Genomic DNA, 23,752 nt, shown 5'->3' on the forward strand with positions numbered 1-23,752 from the left:
GTAGGAACGAGCTGCAGCTTCAGGAACGCTGCAAGAAGCTCAAACCAAAACGGAGACCAGGGGACACTAAAGAGTGACGCACACAGCTGGAGACCATGGGACACTAAAGAGTGACGCATACAGCTGGGAGACCAGGGGACACTAAAGAGTGACGTACAAAGCTGGGTCACTTTTTAGTGTCCCCTGGTCTCCCAGCTGTGTGCGTCACTCTTTTAGTGTCCCCTGGTCTCCCAGCTGTGTGCGTCCACTCTTTAGTGTCCCCTGGTCTCCCAGCTGTGTGCATCACTCTTTAGTGTCCCCTGGTCTCCCAGCTGTGTGCGTCACTCTTTAGTGTCCCCTGGTCTCCAGATGTGTGCGTCACTCTTTAGTGTCCCCTGGTCTCCCAGCTGTGTGCATCACTCTTTAGTGTCCCCTGGTCTCCCAGCTGTGTACGTCACTCTTTAGTGTCCCCTGGTCTCCAGATGTGTGCGTCACTCTTTAGTGTCCCATGGTCTCCCAGCTGTGTGCATCACTCTTTAGTGTCCCCTGGTCTCCCAGCTGTGTGCGTCACTCTTTAGTGTCCCCTGGTCTCCCAGCTGTGTGCGTCACTCTTTAGGGTCCCCTGGTCTCCCAGCTGTGTGCGTCACTCTTTAGTGTCCCCTGTTCTCCCAGCTGTGTGCGTCACTCTTTAGTGTCCCCTGTTCTCCCAGCTGTGTGTGTCACTCTTTAGTGTCCCCTGGTCTCCCAGCTGTGTGCGTCACTCTTTAGTGTCCCCTGGTCTCCCAGCTGTGTGCGTCACTCTTTAGTGTCCCCTGGTCTCCCAGCTGTGTGCGTCACTCTTTAGTGTCCCCTGGTCTCCCAGCTGTGTGCGTCACTCTTTAGTGTCCCCTGGTCTCCCAGCTGTGTGCGTCACTCTTTAGTGTCCCCTGGTCTCCAGCTGTGTGCGTCACTCTTTAGTGTCCCCTGGTCTCCGTTGTGTTTGAGCTTCTTCAGCGTTTGGTTTCTGCAGCTTTTAGTAGACGCTGCCATGTCTCCTCAAGTTGCTGAATGTTCTCTAAATGCTGCATGTGTTGTAAATTTTGTAAGATAGATAGAACATTTTAAATGATATTTGGCGTCCCACAGGGATCTGTACTTAGACCACTTTAGTTTTGTCTATGAATGCTTTTACTGTCATCTTCAAAGAAATATATATTTTAAACTTCATCACCTTTTAACCCATTTTCTACCATGTGTTTTGGAACATTTGTGTTTTTATATCTGCATCCTTTCTGAAGTTGCAGCGGGTTTCTCCTGATGGAAGGGGTTTGCACCTGTTTGCCACCGTAGTTTTAAAACCCTTTGAGGATTGATAAGGGTTCGTCTTATATTGACACTTGTACTTTATTCATATATCTCTCTCTGTACTTACACAATGCAGGGGGGCACTTCCTCTCCAGCAGAGCAGCTCTCCTTTTCCAGCAACTCAGGACAGTCGGCTCCTCCGTCGATGGGGAACTGGCTCACTTTCCGGCTCCTGGTTCGATCCCCTTTGGGTCCGTTGGGGTCGTAGCACTCCTTGGAGCAGGCGGACCAATCAGACCACTCGGTGACGTCGCAGTCTTTGGTCATCACGCAGGCCTGGAAGGTGATTGGCAGAGAGTCCTGGGAGCAGAGGCTGAGGAGAAAACAAGATATGGTAAGAGGAGAGGAAGCTGTGATACTTTAAGGTTGATGTTACGAAACGTACGGAAGCCCTGAGAGACATTTCAGGGAAACAAAACCTCAGGAACCAATTTCCACATCTGATCCAAAATAAAATGCACTGTTTTTGACCAGAAATACATAAACATTTTACATTTTTGGGGGATATCTGTAGGGTTTGTAAGCAAGCTCTAGGAAGATCATTGGGAAATAATTATCTTGGGGTTACATTTCCAAAAACAGGTGACAGGAAGGTGATTTTCTTTTTAGTTTTGTTAAGGCCTATTTTGGTCACAAGAGGCTAAAATAAACAACTACTCGATAATATTTTGTTTTATTAATTGTTTGAAAGGAAATGAGTCCACAGAAGCCTTAGATAAAGACAGGAAAACAAGCGTCTCCTGCCTGGATTACAGAGATGTAGACGGAGCTTCCCTTTGTCTGCCGATGTGACTCAAACAGTTTCAAAGTAGTTCATTATAAACCCAGCAGTTCGTTATCCGTGTTTTCAGCGGCGGCTGCTCAGCGCCATGGCTTCGTTTGATGATGGGGTTTCTGATGTGTTCAAAGACACTTGTTTGTCTCAGTGTGTTTGTAAAGGCTGACGGGCCGTATGGAAGAGACTGCCTCTCCTTTCTAGGAGTTTCAACGCTCCAGTTGGTCCTCAACTCTTCTGGAGGTTTCTGAAGCTGTGTCTGTTCTTTTAGTGTTTTGTTCCTGCAGCCTCTACACCAGGGGTGCCCAACCAGTCGATCGCGATCGACCGGTCGATCGCGGGGAGATTCCCAGTCGATCGCGAGATGTGTTTAAAAATAGAACAACAATATTCTGTTTTATCGTTAACGTCCTATAACATAATCTTCCTGTGCCAGAATAATGCACTTGAACGCATCAAAGCTTTGTGATTGGCCAGCGTGACCCCATGTGTCGGGGCGTGGCTGGTGAGCAGTGGGCAGTGCACTAGTTCGCTGACATTGTCCGTGTCAACAGTCCGCACACACAAGACCGCAATTATGGCAGAAGCAGGAAAGCCCAAAATATATAATTTTCACTCCGAGTGGGAGGATGATTATTTTTGTATCTATTCCAATTCAAAGTCCATCTGTCTCATCTGCAATGCGAGCGTGGCTTTATCGAAGAAGGGTAATTTAGGAGCGGCATTTCAAAACAGTGCACAAACGCTACGAGACGGAATTCCCTCCTGATTCTGCCCTACGCACCAAAAGGGGAGGGGCCTGAGAGGACAGCAAAATGCACAGCAGTCCATTTTCACCAGGCCAACAACAAGAGCAAGGCTGCTACCATAGCATCGTATCGTGTCAGTCACGTTCTTGCGAAACACATGAAGTCTTTCAAAGACGGCGAAGTTGTGAAAGAATCATTCCTGGAGGCTGCCGACGTACTTTTTGGGGACAGTAAAAATAACAGAAGCATTTCAACAGGTTTTTGATAAAAACTCAAGTTAGATACCGTTATTAATCAGCTGTAAGTTTTAGTTTGTTTGAACTTATTCATTATAATTATTGTACAAAATGGTATAAGAATGCAAACTTAAATTGATTATAGTCTATTATCAATTCAGGTTAAGAAACTGTTGCTTGCATCCTATTTTAAAGGCATTTATTTTTATAATCTACTAAATGCAACAAAAAAAGGGTTTGATTCTATTAATTTTGTCTTATTTAATGCACTTTGGCAGCAGATTCCTGAGTAGCTTCAGATCTGAGTTGTCTTATTAGTAAGCCTCATTTATACTTTTGTAGCAACACTATTTTTATATAATGGCAAAGAAAGAGTTATTTTTTTCCTGTGTCATATGTGGCAGCACTGTTCAATGTTTCTTGAAAACATGACCCACTGTAGTGACGTCTGAATAAACTCCAACTCTGTATCAACAACACTGTTGTGTAACTTCAGTTAAATACTTGTATGTGTGTAGATTAGAAAGAGGTAAGATAAAGGATCTGCAGTATTTTATGAAGTATTCATCGTACAAAGGTCAGTTTTATACAAGTAGTAGTGTGTATTTACCTGGTAGTAGGCTGTCAGTAATGGCTACGCCTCTCTATTTGGACTGGTAGATCTCGGCAGACTGGCAACTTTAAAAGTAGCTCTCGGTTCAAAAAAGGTTGGGCACCCCTGCTCTACACTATAAAAAAGGATTTTGGAGGGTAGTATATATTATCCAAGCAAATCATTTAAATTGTACTCAAGGTATATAAGTGAGCATTGTTAGTATATTTGAATGGGTACATTCTACCTACACTACCTAATTTCTGACAGTACCAACTGAAACACAAACAATCTGGGTCAAATCTACTTGAAGACATTAGGCCCACACTGCCCCTTTGCGCATGCGCATGCGGTGATTCTTGGCTGCAGGCCAGAGGAGCGGTTCTCTTTCGCGCCTCCCTCCTCCTGCTGTGTGGAAATGTTGGAAGGTAAGATATTACTGTCTATCATGTCCTACATATACATGTTCACGTTTTTTGAGGTTCATCACAAGACTTGTTGTCTGCTTGCTTCACTGTTAGACAAGGAATGTAAGTTTGTTCTCATCTATTACTCACTGGAAGTCGGTCACTGATGCTAGATAGCTGTAGCTAACATAGGAGCTAAGAGTAAAGCACTATGATGTTTAGCTCCATATTGTTAATAATTGTTATTACAGCAATAATGTGCATGTTGACGGCATGCCGTCTGAAATGAGTTAAGCGTCACGGCGACAGTTGTATATTAATGTAAGTTAACCAGCCAAGTTGTGTTTCACGTTAGCATCGTGCGTGCTTAGCAGAGAAGGCTATTGTTTGCTAGCTAAGTACTAACAAGAACAGCGCGCGGAAGGCGGCATTCGTTTAAATCAACCTTTGAAGTTGGTCGTCCTCTATGTGTGTTTGTCCAAAGTTATTTTCCACACAGTTTCCAATGGTGATGCGCACTGCAAACATCAGTACCGTTTATTAAATAACATGTCAGTTCAAGTAATATGACGAACTCTGACCCGGTTGAGTAGTATTGAGTACAGTAACGGTTTGCGGGGGACACATTAAAATGATGCACAAGGCTAACTAAGTTGAAGCTAGCCTGTAGCATCTCTCTCAGTCTATCTAACGTCGGCCGTCAGTTTCCTCGTGTGTCTGTGTTCATATGAGCGTGCATGAAACGATAAATACTGAGACAACTATCTCGCGACTTTCTCTTAGTGAAAAATAACCATCGTATATTCTGCCAAGCCACAGTAATAATGATTTATGATTCATTTGTCTTTTTTGAGGTATAGCTGCAGCAATAGCCTATAGACTTATGTTTACATTAAGCTTACTGTATATTATCGTGAGGACTGGAGAGATTACCACGGAGCAGAGCCAAAGCTCATTGTTATATATTTTAGGATTTTTCTACATAAAAATGTTTAATTGTGTTATTTTGTTGGTAATGTTCAGTGTAAGAAATGTGAATATAAGTGTAACATCCTCAGAGACGGCACCTAAGTCCTATACATTTTAAATCCTGCAGAGAATTCGTAGTGGAGTGGAGGTGGTGACCCTCAGCCCACGTGTCTTCAAGGAGAGATGGTTTACTCAATGAGGCTCAGGTGAGAACATTACGTTTCTTTGTTTCCATTTCAACTCACTGTTGTCAGAGTTGTGAGTAATGAGTGTTGTCCCCGATGCTCTTTATTAGATGAAGGAGGAGTTCCACACATAACAACTCTTTCACTGGAAGAGACGTTGATGCTGAAACTGGATGGGTCCACTAACACCACTCGCTCCAGCTGATGCGTGCCAAAGAGGAGATGCTGGCTCCAGGATGCGTCCTCTTCTGAGCGCCATTGATGAGGTACATTTATTTAAATGTTTCATTCAAGAATATGAAAATGCAGAAATAAGTCTTGTCACTAAAATGCATTTCCTCACAGGCCCAGAGTGTTGGGAAAAGAGATGCAGTGGCCAGGTGCCTGATTGAAGACCTAGGGAACGCCAAGAAGACCTTTTTTCAAGACAGCAGGTATGTCGTTAAAGAATGATCACTTCAAGAGTTTAACGGAGTTATTTCGGAGGTCGCTCTGACACCATTGTTTAATGTCTGTGATGAACCGCTCTGACACCTAACAAAGAAATATGCAAGTTATTGCTGTAAATCTGTAAACATCTTATTGTTTTTATAAATGGTTTAGCATTCACAGGAACATGATTTAGGGATAATGTACTGATGTGCAGCTACTTCACATATACAACCTTCTTTTGGTGTTAAAGTGAAATAAGATAAATAAAATCATGCACTGAAAAGTGATGTTCATGGGAAAGAATCATCAATCACTTAATGTAATGTCATTGATTAGATCGATGGGCAATTTGACCGGGCCTGACATGTTTTATATAAGTTAGAGATCTTGTTTTGTTTTTAATCGCTGCCACACTTTTTTACAAATCATTAAAAAAAAGTCAATCCCTGGTTTTATTGATTAGGCTTAATGCTAGACCACTAAGCCTATATTATATAACAGCTTCTTGTTAATATGCCTAATTTAAAGTGAATATGCTTTTCTTTCTTTTCAACATGGAGGACGAGCATGACAACGTCGTGGACCAAACTGTGAAGGTGCTTGTGATCCGTGATGCCAGGGACCAGCAGATGTGTCTATTGTCAGAGAGGGAGACAGAGGTTTGTGCGGGAACCAAACAAAGGCATTCGCATTGTTGATGGAATTCATCTCTACGCCCTCAACCTGGAATACCCCAACAAGCTCAAATACACATTTGAGGTATTCTAAAAACTGTTTTTGGAGCTTGATGGAAACAAGCTGCTCAAACAGGTCCAGAGCCTCAAATAAACAATTTGTTCTGAAGTGGATGTTGACTTGTTTTAGTGCCGAGTGACACAAACACAACATAATGAGATGTGGAATGTAATGATGTGGAGAAACCTTGTTCTGTTAAAAGTGGACTGTTTACTGGCACGTAAGGTTTTCATAGTTGAGTAAATTGCACTTGGAAGATTATGTTAAAATGCTCTTTACTGTTAAAACAATGTGATTGTGACTATTTTGAAGATTCTGCTCAGTGTTAACAATTGAAATGCATTTAACTGTTTAAATCATCTCAATGGCCATATTGCACTTATACATTTGGTCAATTAAAAAAACATGATCAATAAAATCTTGTGTGGCAATATATTGTTTCCTGGTAACCTTACTAATAAAGTAATTAATGTGTAATATGGATCAATTATTAAGTAAATAGCTTTCTACGATTAGGAGTAAATATTACTCATTTATAAGTAATACGTTTTAAGTAATTGAGTTAGATTTGACTTAATTTCTTAAAGTAAGTCTTATATATTAAATATTGGTAACCTTTACCCAAAGACATTGGGTCAAATCTACTCAAAAGAAGTGTGTGCAAATTGTTACCCCCATTTTATTGAGTAGATCTTATAGGTTGGTTTTTACAGTGTGCGTTTCTCTCTTTAAAGCCCGGCAGAAGGACATGATTATGATTATGGCCGTATCAATTATTAAAGATAATACATCTAACAGTTTGCACTTTGATGTCGTGTTCAAGAAAGAGTTTCATCCAAACTGCGTAATCAGTGTTCGACACACTGTCCTAGATCTAAGGACGTGTTTCAGACTCTGATATGAAAAGCTCTGAGTTTCTTTAAAATGACCTGCGCTCAAGTTCTCCACACAAACTACCTTCTGTTGTTTAACTGAACAGCAAATATCTCTTCCAAGTTGTGTGCCACAGCAGACAGGACAATGCTAACTGAAACAAAAGCCAGGTGACCCAACCAGAAGACCCTAAAGAATCCGTCTTACTTTTCTGAAATCTTAATTCTACGATTGCATACTTGATTCTGATACCACACAAACCGGTCCATTCCTCCCTTAAACCCCCAATTCAAAGACAGTCCTCACTTACCACTTAAAGTCTGTTTCTTTGTCAAAGACCCAATGGAGTGCCTCCTCATTTTAAACACTTAACACTTTGGGCATAATTAGCAGTATCAGTTCAACATTCCCACAGCGCTTCAACTGTAAACAAACTTCAATCTGTTCTGGGCCGCATTCATATCCTCACTATCAGCTCAGCCTCTGAAGCTTTTAGCCATCTGTGCGTCCTGTGATATAATCCACTCCTCCACTATGAATGGAGTCCATGTGACAGCGGCTAAAGCAGATTTGTGCTTCACTTTTAAATAAATATTCCAGAGTAGATATAAATCCCCATGCAGATACAATATGCCACTTGATTGCACGACGAGTGGAGTTTGCATGATTTATGAATCCTGGCATTAAAAGCAAACGTATCACACAAGCCTTGATTTTTCCTCAGGAAGTAATGGACGCTGCTCAGTGGCCTCTATTAGAGCACAGCCAGACAGAATGAGGCCATTCATCTCCGAACAAAGAGACGCCACATGGCCGAGCTGCAGAATCACATGTAGTGAGACGTCTCTGACCAGTGTGAGCAGACAGTGATGCTCGTCAGCCACTAATTGAAACTGACAGGGATTCTCGTTATGACCATCATTATTACTGAGGCCCCGCGTCGTGTCATTATAATCGTGGATGGATACCGTTAACAATCCCACTAATTAAACATCAACCTATTGGCAGCGCTGGATAACATTTAAAAGGTTCACCAAAGTCATTCATACTCATCAGCACCAGAACACATGTCAATACATCCAATTGTTCTCAAGGTTTTCAACTTAAAACCAAAAATATCTCATGACAAGAGTTTTGAGGATTATTACTGAGGCCCCGCGTCGTGTCCTTATATCGTGGATGGATACCGTTAACAATCCCACTAATTAAACATCAAGCCTTCATGTAAGGGACTAAATATTGAATACTGACCGCTTACACAACACGTAGGACTGAGTGCAACCAGCACTCAACAACAACTACAACACAACCCCTCCCTGAGAAAATATGTCGACAAGCTTTACAACACACGCTCTTCAAAGGGCAATAACATGCACACACGCCATCATTGGACAGCGGATAGTAGAGAGAACTGGGAATGACAGGCAACCAAGCTGCGCTGCAACAACATGACATACCCAGTGTGCTGAGGTGAGGGAATATTTGTAGTTATGGCAAATACACCATGGTCTGTCATTGGTCAAGGATAAGGAAAGGCAACAGCACACTGACAGTTAGGGAGTCTGGTAACAGTTCATCAATACAAGCTAAAGGTCCAAGTACAACATCGACCACTACATATTTACTTTTTGTCAAACTAGATAAAGGACAAGCTATTTTCCTGCGTTGGCAGAGTGGGCCTAAGGGTCTGCAATGGTCCAATACGAGTATTTATTCCACGCTGCACGGCTGTAGATTGCAATGATTTATTTTTATAACAATCAGAAAATCACCTGACTTTAGAAAATTAGCCGATTTTAAACCAAACCATGATTCCCTCAAACCTAACCACGTTGTTTTGTGCTTGAACCGACTGGTCTAGCAACATAACCGGCACTCTTTTGCTCTATATATTCATGCTGCATTGTTGGAGGAGCTCGGGACCTAAGATTTCCATGCCATATCTATACCGTAGCTGCTGTGCACATGATGATAAAACCACTGACTCCTTGAATCCTAGTGTTGTCACAGAGATTCATTCTTTTAGGGATTTCTTAATATTATATAGGGCACCCATTAAATGATGTGGTTCTGCTGAAAGGTCTGTCGGATCAGAAACATCCTGACGACTAAGAAGCCTGTGTCTTACAGGTCTTCTTGTGTTTACCACTGTAGACACAAGTCAGGAAAGCAGGACATCTCACGATCTCTGACATACCGAACCCTAACCCTCACCTGGGCACCGGATACTTAAAATGTACCTTTACCTAATCCATATTTCACATGGTGCTAAACTGTTTCCTTGCTGAAGACCATTACTGTATTTATATAATTATTTAGCAGGCAAGCGTCTATAGAAAGTCAAGACAACCTTACGAAAACACCGGATAGCTTCCTCAGCAAACATTCACACACTAAAAATAAAGAAATTAATACAAATCATTGTGTTTTTTACTCCGTGAAGTGGCTCATAGGGACGTCTCTTACCTGAGGGCCTCGACGTTCCCAATAGTAACTCAAGCACTGATTTTTCAGTACAGCAACTCTTAAAATGTACGTTTACTGTTAGAAATTAAAATCAATGTTGGTATGGCGTAATTTGAATTAAATACACTATTTAATTTAAATCAGTTTTATTCTGAAAAACCGGAAGTTCACTAACTATTAACTTAATACTTTTATTCTGAAAATTCTTCATTTCCGGTTAGCATTAGCATGTGGCGAAATGCTGCATTTTCAAACCGTTGAATCAAAGGTGAAATGACATGTGATGTTGTACACTGAGCACACTGAGCACACTGGGTTAGCACTCATTTATTACCGCTGAATAACGTTTATTAGGGAATGTTTAAATAACCACAGACACCAGAATGATATAATTTAACAACAGAAAAAGGCAGAAATTGCATTGGACCCGCCCCCGACCAATAGGAGAAGACCTCCGATGACAACAGGAAGAGCAAGCCAAGGATTGACCTCTTGCTACCGGGTGACCTGGACTGACCGGGCGGATGAGGAGAACGCCTCCACTCGCACATTTCATTTTGTACACCACCACATCTTTTGTGTAATTAAATGCTGTTAACTTTTATAAGCTTCCCTTGACTCTTTTCAGTCTCTCCTGCCTTCGGGGTTATAGAATACACTAACATGGCGTCCCTGGGTGGGCTCTGAAGCGGGATAGAGCTGGAAGAGAGGGGAATGCTGCAAGCTAACTAGCATCACACTAGCCTGCAGAAAATGAGTTTTTGGCTGGGCCTAAACGAAAGGTGAGACAGTTACCTGTTTAATTCCGTGGTGATTGCGAGTGGTGTGGAGATTGTATATAGTGTTTCTATTCGTCTCTGTTGTATCTTCGGCGCCGCCCGATAATGTGAATATTACATATTAAGACCTTCTGGTGAGGCAGAATTTTATCTGGGATAGGGTTCACATTGTGTTAAATACCTCTGGGTAGGTACCAGACCTGATCTGTTTTACACTGGACTGGGTCCATTCATGTTAGTCTATATGTTCGATGTGTTAAACCTGCGTAGTCTGGTTTAATAACGTATATTGTGTGGAGTTTTTAAGCCAAAAAGTATATTTTTGTGTGATCTTCTAAGCCGAAACGATTGTGTACAAGATTGGTATGAGATCGGCTTTTAGGGTCAGCATCTATATAATTTAGAGCTAAGATAAATGAAGATTGTGTTTTGTATTGTCAATCAGTGTGGTTATTTATATGCAGATGTTGAGTGTTTCCATTGTTCCCCTTCCCCCAGTCACATGCGGTTAATGCTATACTGCTAAGCTAGCCAGTTAGCATTACTAGATGGTGAAATACTTCGAGTAAAGATACAACCGGTAACTACTGATTAAATACACAGGGATGGTGTAGATCAGGCATCCTCAAACTACGGACTCCGGTCCGGATCCGGACCGAACCACCACTATCTCCGGACTCTGAGCAAATTATACTTTTCATATGTATTATCTCTCTGTATTATATGTGAGACATCGCCACAACGCATTCGCAACGAGTAAAAATTCTCCGCTATGTCCACTGCAAACAGCGCTCTGCATGTCTGACTGTTCCACTGTGTTCCACCTGTGTGTGTCAACGCTTTGGTCCAATCACATTCAGCATCCAGTCAGCGTTTTTTCCCCCAAACAATCTACGAATCAGAGGCACAGTAGGGCGGGTCTTCGCGGAATGCGGGTGGGAAAAATGTGTGTGTCTCTTTCAACCTGTCTAAGTCAGAGCGAGAATTAAAAAAAAAAAAATTCAGAGCGAGAGTTAACAGCTCATCTAGTTCCATCTGTACTGTAGCTAGTAGCCTAGTTTCACCTACCGGGGTGGCAACTGACACCCTAAAAATAGGCTTGCCACCCCAGCTGCCACCCCAGTTGGCAGCTTTGTTTTGAAAGAAAAGTTGTGGCTCATCGGACATTTATGAGAGAAAGTCTCTAATGTCCGAGTGCAAGTGAATGCAGCACAAGATGCACATCATGTAACCCCTCCCCCGGTCCTGGCGCGAGCGTGGATATACGATTGGCGGCGATTTCATTTTGAACTGGACGGCGCAAAACGAGAAGCATTCGGACCCAAGCACTGAAGGAATGAGGTATTTGCGGTCTACAATGACAGAGAAGAGACTGTCAGTGTGGCTGTACTCAGCATTGAATCAAAACGCACTAAAGCTGTTGATCTTAATACGTTTGTGAGGCGTTTTGCTGAACAAGATGGTAATCGCCGCATTCAGCTGTAATAGACATGCCAACTTGATGCTCTGCTCACGGATGAGCATAACAAACTGTTAAGATGATGACCTTACGTGTGTAAATATATTTTTTTCTTTGAGGGGGTCTGCCCCAAACAACTGTTTTAAGTCCTGAGAAAGTCAAATCAGACGGTGTGTAAAACTACACTGCCCAGCCAAAAAAAAGTAACCACTTTGATTGAACTAGGCCAGTAGGTAAGGACCTTCCACTGGATAATAACTGCAGTATAAAAGAATGCATGACTGAAGTGATGGAGACCATGTTGAAGGCAAACAAAAAGAGGAAATAACAGGTCAAATCAAGCAAATCTCCTCTCAGATTCCACAGCAACCAGAAGAACATAAATACTGGCTGGTGATTTGATTAATCAGCTTTGTGATGGAATAAAAAATGCACAGTGCATTTCCTTAGCTGTGGGTGAGTCCACTGACACCACTGACAATGCTCAGTTGCTGGTGTTTGTGAGTTTTTATGATGAGGCAAAGGGGGAGTTTGTTGAAGATGTGTTGGGCCTGACGAACCTCAGTGGACACACAAGGGGGCAAGACATTTATAAAGCAATAATGGGAATGCTGAATGAAAGAGGGTGCAGCTGCCTTTATTCATAACTGTGCAGCTCTTACACTGCGACTCTGAGGGGTAACAGACACAATAACAATGAAAACTGCTGCATACAGATTATTTTTGTTTTTGCAACCTCGTGTTAAGAATCTTGTTGCAATTGTTTAAAAGTTTGAATGACCGTAATAAACGGACCTTTGTCTTATTGAAACATTTATTTTGGACCTTTAAGATTTGTATTTGAGTACCCCTGGTGTAGATGAACGTTGAGAGTAGATTGAGTTGTTTTGTTTTTCATGCTTTTCAAAGAAAGTACTTTGAACTTTATATTTTGAAATAAACAGGAAGTAGGTTTATGAACCGGAAGTACTAGTTGATACATTTGAGAGGAGTTACAAATAAAACAGCTCCCCTAGCGGACATAATAAGTATTACAGTTAATACATTCTTCACCACACAGATAAAGATTACATGTGGTTTCTTTGAATTGAAGTATTGTAGTTAACACATTTTATGACATTTGCATAATTTCATGAACTCAACTTGAGTATACACTGTACACGGTTTATTTGGATTTGCACCATATTCCTATTTTTACAAAGTCAAAACCATACACTGTTCATTTTTATTTATTTGTTCAGATTTTAAAAATTTGCATAATTTCAAAATTTTAATTTAATTTGTCTAATTTAGATTTTCCAATCTCAGTTTTACAACATTTAAATTTATTTTTCCAAATTCTGTAAAAAAAATGAAAAAATTACAAGATTTTAAAGTTAAGTTCAGATGACATAGGATATCTTTATAAAGAATACAAGGGTACTATTCAGAGGATTAGTCATTCATTTTGATAAACTTAATAATATTATCGGTGTACTTAAGAAACATGTCGCCAGAGTTAAGAGCACTCACAGTGCCAGGCACAACTGCAGATATTAAGGCGAGAGTAAACATCAGATCAGATGCTTTAACGTGTCCAAGTCATAGACAGAAGACATGGAACCAAATAGAGAAACTGTTGGAACAGTGGCAAACGAGAGGATTGATTCCAGCAGATGATCAACCTGGACCAACGGAAGCCCATAGAAAAGCTTGTAGTTGAACATGAGAATGCTGAATACCTACAACAGGAAAAAAGCATGGATCAAAGCCGTACAAACCCCTTGGTATGGACCAGCTAAAAGCGCTATGAAAAAAGCTGAAAAAGAAAAGTTAGGGTTACATGTCTGTTAATCCATCTGACATCCATCGCAGAAGATCTGCCAGTAAATGAAGACACAGCAGAAATGACAAAAGAGGCTCCACTTATCCAAACTCCAAAGCAGTATCCAAGCCTCACCGAAGTGTCTCCTCCAGACATATCAGAGAACAACCCTTCTCACCAAGCTTCGATTCAAGCCCCAAATGAGAAAGAATTGGCGTTTGAGGTAAGAATCCTATCCAGTGTCAACCAGCTGATGGAAGAACTCGGCAGAAGAATGGAAGCAGAACTCGGCAGAAGACACGAAGAGCTCGACAGAAGAATGGAGGAACTCGACAGAAGAATGGACGAGGAGCTCAACAGAAGCATTGAAGCAGAACTCATCAGAGGAATGGAAGAGAGACGAAAGGCAGATGAAGCCCATAATGACATTATTGAAGAAAGACGGAAGGCAGTTGAAGCCCATAATGACATTATTGCAGAAAGACAAAGGGAGGAAGATAAATACCAACTACTTCTGGCGGAGAGGCAACAAGACGATGTAAGATTCCAGGACATGATGGCAGATAGACAAAGGAGAGAACAAGAAGAACTCAAAGAAAACGCAGAACAAACTACTCTCCTGACTATTCCAATGGACGGGGAGATGAATATGACGACAGCGGTACACAGTCTGAAACCAGTAGACACTCCCCATACCATGAACAGTCACAGCAACAACGCAGTTTTGCATCTCCTCCTGAGAATAATAGTAGTGACGAAAACGAGCAACATTACCCTGGGACATGCCCCAAAACTAGAAGAACCAAGACAACTAAAAGAACCAAGACCGGTGCACATACCTCCATGCCATTGATAGCGGCTGGAAGAGGAGGATTTCAATACCAATCATGGACTCACAGGGACATGGAAGCATTAGTGTCAAAGCTACCTCCACTCACGAAAGGAGGGTCAGAAGTGGGTTACTGATCTGGAGAAGTACACTGTCCAAGACCACCTGTGCTTGGGAGACATGAGGGCCCTGCTTGGACGGATAGAAGGAAGACTAGAGGCAAGAGCAGTAGATTCCGAGGCCAATTGCACGCACGACCCAGATGAAACTTCATTCAACAATATCAGGTCGAATTATTGGGCTGCTATTCGTCACATCTACCCGACAACACGCAATTTACATGCCCTCAACAGCCTGAGAAAAGAACCGGGGGAAGAAATGCATGCCTTCTTGAAGAGATGTGAAGGAGTGTGGGAGGACTGCACTGGAGAACGGCATGACGTTTCTCCGGCTGTTGTAATGTTGTGGAAGAACGCTGTCATTAAAGCCCTTCCCCGATCAGTGCAGGCAGGCCTGGGAGACGTGGTGGGATTAGACGCTAAACCCATTGAAGAATGGAGACTACATCTCATTCACCACGATATGAAATACCAGGCAACAAAGGGGGAAAATGATGAAGAAATTAAAACACTAAAACTAAGACTTTTGAAGATACAAGTAGCTGAGAAAGATGCCGAAGCTAATAAAAACAAGAAATCGACAAATCAGATGGCCATACTAGCAGAGAAGGCAGGGCGGACACCTCCAACAGTTCAACAAAGCGGAGGAGGAAGTGTATGTCCACAAACCAGGTTCAGCAGACACCTGTGTATCTTCCTACGCAAGTACAGCCACAAGCACCACAGTATCTTCAACAGCAGACACCTGTGTATCTTCCTACGCAAGTACAGCCACAAGCACCACAGTATCTTCAACAGCAGACACCTGTGTATCTTCCTACGCAAGTACAGCCACAAGCACCACAGTATCTTCAACAGCAAACACCTGTGTATCTTCCTAACCAAGTACAGCCGCAAGCACAGGTATACACTCCCATACAGCATCAACAAAAGGGACAATGGAGAGGAAAGCAACGATCAAGAGGAAGAAGGGATGATGGCTGCTTCATATGTGGAGATTGTAGACATCTGGCCAGAGATTGCCCCACTCAGCAATATCCACCACAAGGTAGCACCCTCACAATACAGAGGAGAACCAGCGTTAGATTTTAGAAATATTGAGGCGGAAGCATATGCCAGGGCCATGACGAATATTTCTGTTGGATCAGGTGATTGGGTAAATGTAAAAATCCACAAGATGAACTTGTTGCAACCTGTATGGAGTGGACCATGGGAAGTTGTAGAACGCACTGCAGATGCGCTCCGGATCAAAGTTAAAAAAGGAACATGTTGGCACCTTCTTACACATTGTGTAGCCGTACCGCCACCTTTCCAGAAACGCCACGGCAGTTAGAACTGATTTTGGAAAACTGGTACAAAAAACAATAAGGAATTGAACATTTTTTACAACGACAGCACCAGGAGATGAGTAAACTCAAGAATCTGTAGTGTAAATACATTGAGAAAAACAACACATTTTACACTCGAACTGTTTGCACATCATAGACAAGGAAGTTAGACAATATAAATAAATGTTCAGTAAAAGTAATAAGTATGGTGGAAAGTAGACATAGGCCTACACTTGATTCAAATTTCATTACTGTGATCCGATTGGTGTGCTCTGCAGGTTTACTATTGTTCGAAGTAACAGTGGGATTTAAAATGAGAGAAGATATGGAGATGTTCTTTCATAGTGTGTGGAATATGTGATGCTGGAAACATGTAAGTATTTCAGAGTTGTGTTGGGTAAATATGTAACAATGGATGAAACAATTTTTAGAGTGAGTTTTTGTAATATCATTAGTAGACATTAATTATGTTGTTTAGATGGCATTTAACAACTAAGACAGATAGTATGATTAGAAAGAGACAGAGTGGAAAGGGTTGGATTTATTTAACCTCAGTGTGCTAGACTTCTTATAGGTAATGCGTCCCGAGACCTGGACTCCCCCTCTGAGTTAGAAAGGCTACGATCCCGACCCTCCAAACAGACAAAATACCTAACCCAACAGGAGACTCCTCCTTCTCCATCGAACAGACAGAGAACCAGAGCTGAAACAACAACAACAACAAGACTGCAGCCAGAACTATCTCCACCTGTGGCATCCAGAACCAAACAGCATGCTGACATACAGAGAGATACTCTCATCAGCCCCTCAGACAGGGCATGAAGTTCCAAGCTGAGCCACGAGATTTGGCACCAGAGCCGAGTGTGGGACACAAGAGCAGAATCCGCCCTCCATAAAAACAGCAGAGAGACTGTAAAGGAGGAGTGCAACAACAGTGGCACGATGGGGCTGCAGATGTGACTGGGCCAATGGCTGCCTAAAAAAGTTACAGGATGGATTCAACAGCTGATGGACTGAAGAGAAGACAGAATCAGAGGAGTTGGCATGGTCGATTAGAAGTGAGGAGGCCGGGGTCACGGCTTGAGAAAACCAGGGAGGAGAAAAGGAGAACGGGAATGAGTGAGTTTACACATAAACACACTTATTCACGAAACGCACATTTAAATAACTTGAATTAACTTCATAAATACGTAAAGACAGATTAAAGTAAAATGAGAATCATCCTAAAACACACTGAGGGATTAAAGGGGAAGGACATGACAGAGTAGAACCATATTCTTCAATCTTTTAACAAATCATTCTTTAAGAGATTTTTATTCACGTGTGAATAAAGTAGTGATTCTCATTTGTTACAATATTGATCACCATTAAAGGATAGTTTTAGGAACCACTCTATAGGACAAATCTTTATTTGTATGGATAACGTTAAATGGAGAGCTGGTGCCAAGCCAATATAAAATTCCAATCTAAAGTATTGATTTCACCATTGTAGCATAGTTATTACCATAAGAGGGCTTTAAGATGGAAATATAAAATGACTTCTGTTTAAATCCTTGATAAAGGAGGGAGTAATTGTTGCATGTTCGGCACCCAAGGTTCCACACACTGCTAAAGAGTTTAACATTGTTTTTTAAGTAAACCAGAATTAAGATAAATGAGTATAATGAGCTATGAAATGCAGAAGCTACACAGATCCTAGTAATGTTTTGACTCAAGATAATAGTTATTGTACACAAGTTTCTGAAATAGATCATTAGACATTTTAATACTAATTAGGTGTAAATGAATTGCAGTAGTAGTACTCTAAGGAAGTGAGTTTTGTACAAGTTTCAGGAAAAGTGGGAGGCCAGAAGAAGTCCCAATGAAAAGTTAGAATCATCTTGAAATCATAGTTGAAATCGTGATGAAATAAGGAATGGCGCTCCACATATGACATATTTTTGTAGATAAAGGGTACCCGCCTATGCTGAAATACCCTCTGAAAAAGACTCTGCAGAGCACGACATGGCCAAAAGACCGAGACCAAACGACCTTTGACCCTGACTGACAGTGTGACAAAAGCACTGTCCATGACTGACTCTGGGGTGTACCTGACCAAACTTGACCATGACAACCAGACCAGTGTGAGTGTGAATGAATGCCGGCATGTGATCAGTGTAACTGCATGATTCTAAAACAATAACTAACCAAGCAGTTTTTGGACAACATATTATTTTGGAGCTCCAAGGGAAACGAGAGGTTTCCTAAAAATTCCACAAAAAGGGGAAACCGCACATGTGACCCGTTTCTAATCTACTTGATGATATTTTTACTCCCACATGAGTTGGCGGTTTGCAAATGTAAAACTAAAATCTGAAGATTCTGTTTCTTTTAGGCCTGAAGGACGGAGAGGAACACTTCTTTTCACTGAAGTGTTTACTGTGGAAATAATGATAATTGATGTAAAATTGTAAATAATGTTCGTTATGTCCCTAACCAATTACCTGACAGTTTTTTGTTCCCCTCCCCATTACAGGGTTTTGTTACACATGATTTCATGTGTAAAAGGGGGAGTGAGTATAATGTATAAATGTCAACATGGCTGTAAAATTCACAATTTAAATTTTTCTTTTAAGGATTGACAGAAACCTTCCGCCCCAACCCAGATGTTCAAACTGAGCATTGAATGTAATTAACCTGCTCCATATCTGGGGATAAGATACTGTTTGATGAATGTTGAGATGTTTCTAAATATTGATTGAATTATAACAGGTAACACAGAAGCAGTGGCCAAGGGGCTACTGTGAGAGATGTAATTCCAGAATAGAATACCGAAAGAAGTTGACCTGTGATAGTTAGGCAATTTTTGTAATATTTTAACAGACATTAGAGTAACTGAGGTTTGAAATGTAGAAAGAACATATTACAGTTAAGTTAAGCTAAAACATAGTAATGTAATGATACCGAATTTAATTTAGACAACATATTGTAACTAGCCTGGTAAAGAATTAGAAGTAAAAGCCATAGACTTTATTGTTTAGTTCATTATGGGGATATACATTTAATTTAAATTCATAATAGAAAGACATTTGATGACCGTATGTTGGAATTCTGTATTCATTTTTCAGCTTGATAATAGACAGGTAGAAGCCGTATTGCCAGGTGCAATCGATGGGATTTCTGCACACGATCAAGCAGAGAATGACGTACCTTACAGGACAGATACACTCAGGAAATCATTCACTCTGACAGCATCATGACTTTAGTTGTTTTTGAATCCATAATGAAATTGTATTCCATAACGTTAGTGTGTGTCTTTACCACAAACAGGAATAGTTCATTGTTATATTTAGATTTGAGAAATATTACAAGGATTTTATTTAGTTCACCATGAAGATGTTTTTTGTTTGTAACATATGCCCAGTAGTAAGATTCAAATATCAGCAGGTTCTGAATTATTATTCCTCTGTCCCACAACCAACAAGAATGTGGATGGGGAGAACTATATCTACTAGAACCAGCAGAGATTCATAAATTACGCCAGAGACACAGTAAAAGTAAATAAAGAGTAATATTTAGCTATTTTCAGATAGTTTAAGCCTTCTTATACTTTGTAAAAGAACAAGTGCCTTTACACCAGATACAGTAAGAAGATTATTTATGATGTGAAAGGAGGGGAGTTAGACGTTTTCCATACCAAGCTAATTGCTGCTATTTTACAAAGTGACATTAAAGGTTTAAGCTAGAAGTTATGAAAACTTCATATTATGATTGAATATGTATTTCTTATTTGTATTTTTTTACTTTTATGAGTTATGTACCATGCAATGTCGGATGAAGAACTAATTGATTCAATATTATTTACATACCTTAAAGGGTATGTAAGGAGGGATTGTTAGAAATTTAAATCAATGTTGGTATGGCGTAATTTGAATTAAATACACTATTTAATTTAAATCAGTTTTATTCTGAAAACCGGAAGTTCACTAACTATTAACTTAATACTTTTATTCTGAAAATTCTACATTTCCGGTTAGCATTAGCATGTGGCGAAATGCTGCATTTTCAAACCGTGAATCAAAGGTGAAATGACATGTGATGTTGTACACTGAGCACACTGAGCACACTGGGTTTAGCACTCATTTATTACCGCTGAATAACGTTTATTAGGGAATGTTTAAATAACCACAGACACCAGAATGATGTAATTTAACAACAGAAAAAGGCAGAAATTGCATTGGACCCCGCCCCGACCAATAGGAGAAGACCTCCGATGACAACAGGAAGAGCAAGCCAAGGATTGACCTCTTGCTACCGGGTGACCTGGACTGACCGGGCGGATGAGGAGAACGCCTCCACTCGCACATTTCATTTTGTACTGTACACCACCACATCTTTGGTGTAATTAAATGCTGTTAACTTTTATAAGCTTCCCTTGACTCTTTTCAGTCTCTCCTGGCCTTCGGGTTATAGAATACACCTAACATTACCTAATCCTTATTACCCTGATGCTAAACTACTGTTTCCTTGCTGCAGACATAACCATTACTATACTATATATAATTATTTAGCAGACTAGCGTCTATAGAAAGTGAAGACAACCTTACGAAAACACAGGATAGCTTCCTCAGCAAACAGTAACCACAGTAACACAAAGAATGTAGGATTTGCTTAGTCTCTAAAGTGACCTCATCAGGAGTCTCTTACCTGAGAGCCTCGACGTTCCCGTCTTATGAACGCAGGACACTTCCAGGGTATGGTATCCGTACCGTTTCAGATCCCAGAACTTCCCCCCCCGGTCGGTTCTGGCGGTTTTTGGTCCTCCTCTTCTTGATGAGTTCTCTGGTCTCCGGATCCTTCGCCTTCCCCCCTCTCCCTCAACCTCTCCCTCACTTTCTCCCGAATTTTCTCCTTTTCTCTTTGTTTTTGGCCCTTTTTCTCCCCGTTTGGGTTGGTCCGCCTGCCGGGACGGGCGGTCCGGTTTCCTGTTCGCTCGGCCAAGTTTCCTGTTGGGTCTGGAGGGTTTGGGTCCATCTTTAGACAGTTTGTCTGCATCTTTGGACCTTTTTTCTCCGTCTTTGCGCGGCCTGTCCCCCTCTCTGCTGGGTTTCTCCCCCTCTCTGCTGGGTTTCTCCCCCTCTCTGCTGGGTTTCTCCCCCTCTCTGCTGGGTTTCTCCCCCTCTCTGCTGGGTTTCTCCCCCTCTCTGCTGGGTTTCTCCCCCTCTCTGCTGGGTTTTCTCCCCCTCTCTGCTCGGGTTTCTCCCCCTCTCTGCTGGGTTTCTCTCCCTCTCTGCTGGGTTTCTCCCCCTCTCTGCTGGGTTTCTCCCCCTCTCTGCTGGGTTTCTCCCCCTCTCTGGCTGGGTTTCTCCCCCTCTCTGCTGGGTTTCTCCCCCGCTCCGGTCACTTTGACTCCCTCTTTGGACGGTTTCTCACTTTCCTTGGACGGTTTTCCTTCCCTCTCTTGGTGGTTTATCAGCTTGTCTGGCTTGCCTGGACACCGGGATCGAGCAGAGCCCCCAGGGTCCGACTCTGAGGCTGTACAGACTCTCCTCCCCTTCACAATTCCCCGGCTGGCACGTATGAAACTCCGTCAGATTCGGGCACGCCGACCCACCAAACAGCGGTGGCGCTAAAACAAAGCGGATCCTGTTCTGTAGTCCCATCCCACAGGTTTTAGAACATTGCGTCCATGGGCTGAACTCCGACACCACGCAGTCCCGCGGACAGGGGATCAAACAGGCCTGCTCCAGACGGGGTTTTGGCTCAAAATATTCACAGATTGCATCTTCTGCTGGTTCTCCGTCTGCCTTCAGGACGCAGCCCACCTCCCGGGTCTGAATGCCCTCTTCGCCCCGGGTACAGACGATGGGTCGCTGAACTCCAGCGTTGCGCATGGACACGGGGAGGCACTGGTTCCAGGCCCCCAGCTGCCAGTCGTACAGCTCTTTATGCCAGTCGCAGACCCTGAAGCAGCTCTGCTGGTTGTCCGGTCCTCTTGCTCTGGTCGCAGTTTGTGTGGAGGGTGGTCCATCCTTCGGAGTGGGCGCACCACACCGCCCGGCTCTGACTGCCGCCGGGGCCACAATCACTGCCCATACAGCGCCCCCAAGGACCTGAGGAGAGACAGAGACAAGAGAGAGGTCAAGGAAACCGTTTCACAAGATGTTTATTACTGTGAGGATTGGCTGGTGCACAAAGGAGATCAATCAATCAACCATAAGGATACAAGAACACAACACCAAGAACCCTGTATAGTGACTTCAAGAGAGAGCTCAAGGAACCCAATGAAGGAGAAACCAAACCGCGTCACTAATACATTTCATTGCAAGTAAACAACAGGAGGCTCGTATTGTCTCGTCTGATATTGATTTATGTCGTCTCCTATCGTTTTGTACTCAGCTATTTTTTAACAACACTTTTACTACCACACGGTACAGGGGGTTGTTATGATGATGATACATTGCATTGCAAGTGAGCAGGAGGCAGGAAACCCTTCTTCTCTTGACATAATAACACAAAACACTGCATAGAGACTTCAATGAAATGCAATGGACCATAAGGACACAAGAACACGACACCAAGAACCCTGTATAGTGACTTCAAACAGGCCGAACCCGGTTTAAGTGATGCGTACAGGAATAGGAAGAGTTTGTTTTTCTCTCATTAGATTGAAATGTTCAGGGGTGTCGTCGAACAAGGTGGGGTTTCTTCACTTTAGACGCTTGATACTATGGACCTGTCTACAAGAAATGAGGTTGTGCATCAGCTGTAGAAACACTATTTTCCAAGCAAAAGTCTTGCATTAAATTGTTGTTTGAGTAAAATTAAATGAAGCAACATTTTCTAAAACTTCTAGAAAGCCCCAACAAACCAACATGTAGCATCCTACGGGAATAGGGTATTATTTATAGTTGTGAAGAGCTTTCGAAGACACACTGCTGCCTCGCCACACGCTGTAAGTGCTTCCCAGTGCAATATGGTGATTGCACTTCCTCAGGATTTATGAGAATCCAATTATAGTCCTAAGTAAACATCGACCTTAGAACAGAACCTGTGTAAGCAGCGCAGCAATCAATACCACATCAAATGAACTGATATGAGACCGGTGCAGCCTTCCTCATCATTAGCCCCGTCTGCCGGTTTCAACTGCTGGGAACCTCTGCCAACACACCACTCACCCTAATGAGGCCATCACGCAATGCATATTATACAAGCAGCGCAGGCTATGTTAAGACCTTTACAAGGACTGTTCTATCATCAAGGAAACAGCTGTTATATCAAGGTCATGGAATAACAATCACTCAAACTGTTTGAACCCCATTTACTTTCCATTGCATGAAGACTAACCAAAACATGACAACAACTAACTTCAAGAAGAAAACCAGGTAAAACGATGCCCCCAGAAACATGTTGCAAAAACAGTACAATGAGGATTTAAATATTGTAAATATAAATATGTTGTTGTTATTGTTTTTGTGCAGTAGAAAGCAGCAAATAAAACCCAAATATCCTACATTAGTTTTCTCACTATTTTGACCTGCAACCCTAGCCCTACCCTAATACGTACGTCCTTGTATGTTTTGTGGATAGTGGATACGCATGGTAACGTATTGGCGCATCAAACACATCCAGGTATTCAACTTAAACCCAAGGATATCTCATCACAAGAGTTTCATGGCTAGAGAAGTCACCGTTTTTAAATAAAAAGAGTCA

At 42.0% G+C, this 23,752-nt stretch overlaps 2 protein-coding genes and 1 long non-coding RNA gene across 3 annotated transcripts; 1 reads left to right on the plus strand and 2 right to left on the minus strand.

The window, feature by feature from the left end:
• Positions 1 to 1,387: 1,387 nt before the first annotated feature.
• LOC117535267 (putative surface protein bspA-like) lies at positions 1,388 to 21,197 on the minus strand (the record flags this gene model as incomplete). Its single annotated transcript, XM_034199667.1, has 2 exons — positions 1,388 to 1,636; positions 20,747 to 21,197. Coding segments are annotated over 2 exons (498 nt in total), but the record flags the coding sequence as incomplete, so codon positions are not given.
• Positions 3,824 to 6,819, plus strand: LOC117535268. The gene is made up of 5 exons (XR_004567390.1): positions 3,824 to 4,103; positions 5,179 to 5,257; positions 5,347 to 5,502; positions 5,582 to 5,670; positions 6,229 to 6,819. It is a non-coding gene; the product is annotated as an uncharacterized LOC117535268 (long non-coding RNA).
• A 143-nt stretch (positions 21,198 to 21,340) lies between the features above and the next one.
• Positions 21,341 to 22,155, minus strand: LOC117535269 (thrombospondin type-1 domain-containing protein 7A-like; the record flags this gene model as incomplete). Its single annotated transcript, XM_034199668.1, is given in 2 exon segments — positions 21,341 to 22,029; positions 22,031 to 22,155. Coding segments are annotated over 2 exon segments (686 nt in total), but the record flags the coding sequence as incomplete, so codon positions are not given.
• Positions 22,156 to 23,752: the final 1,597 nt, after the last annotated feature.

This window comes from Gymnodraco acuticeps, unplaced genomic scaffold (assembly GCF_902827175.1).
Source record: "Gymnodraco acuticeps unplaced genomic scaffold, fGymAcu1.1, whole genome shotgun sequence".
Taxonomy (NCBI): Eukaryota; Metazoa; Chordata; class Actinopteri; order Perciformes; family Bathydraconidae; genus Gymnodraco; species Gymnodraco acuticeps.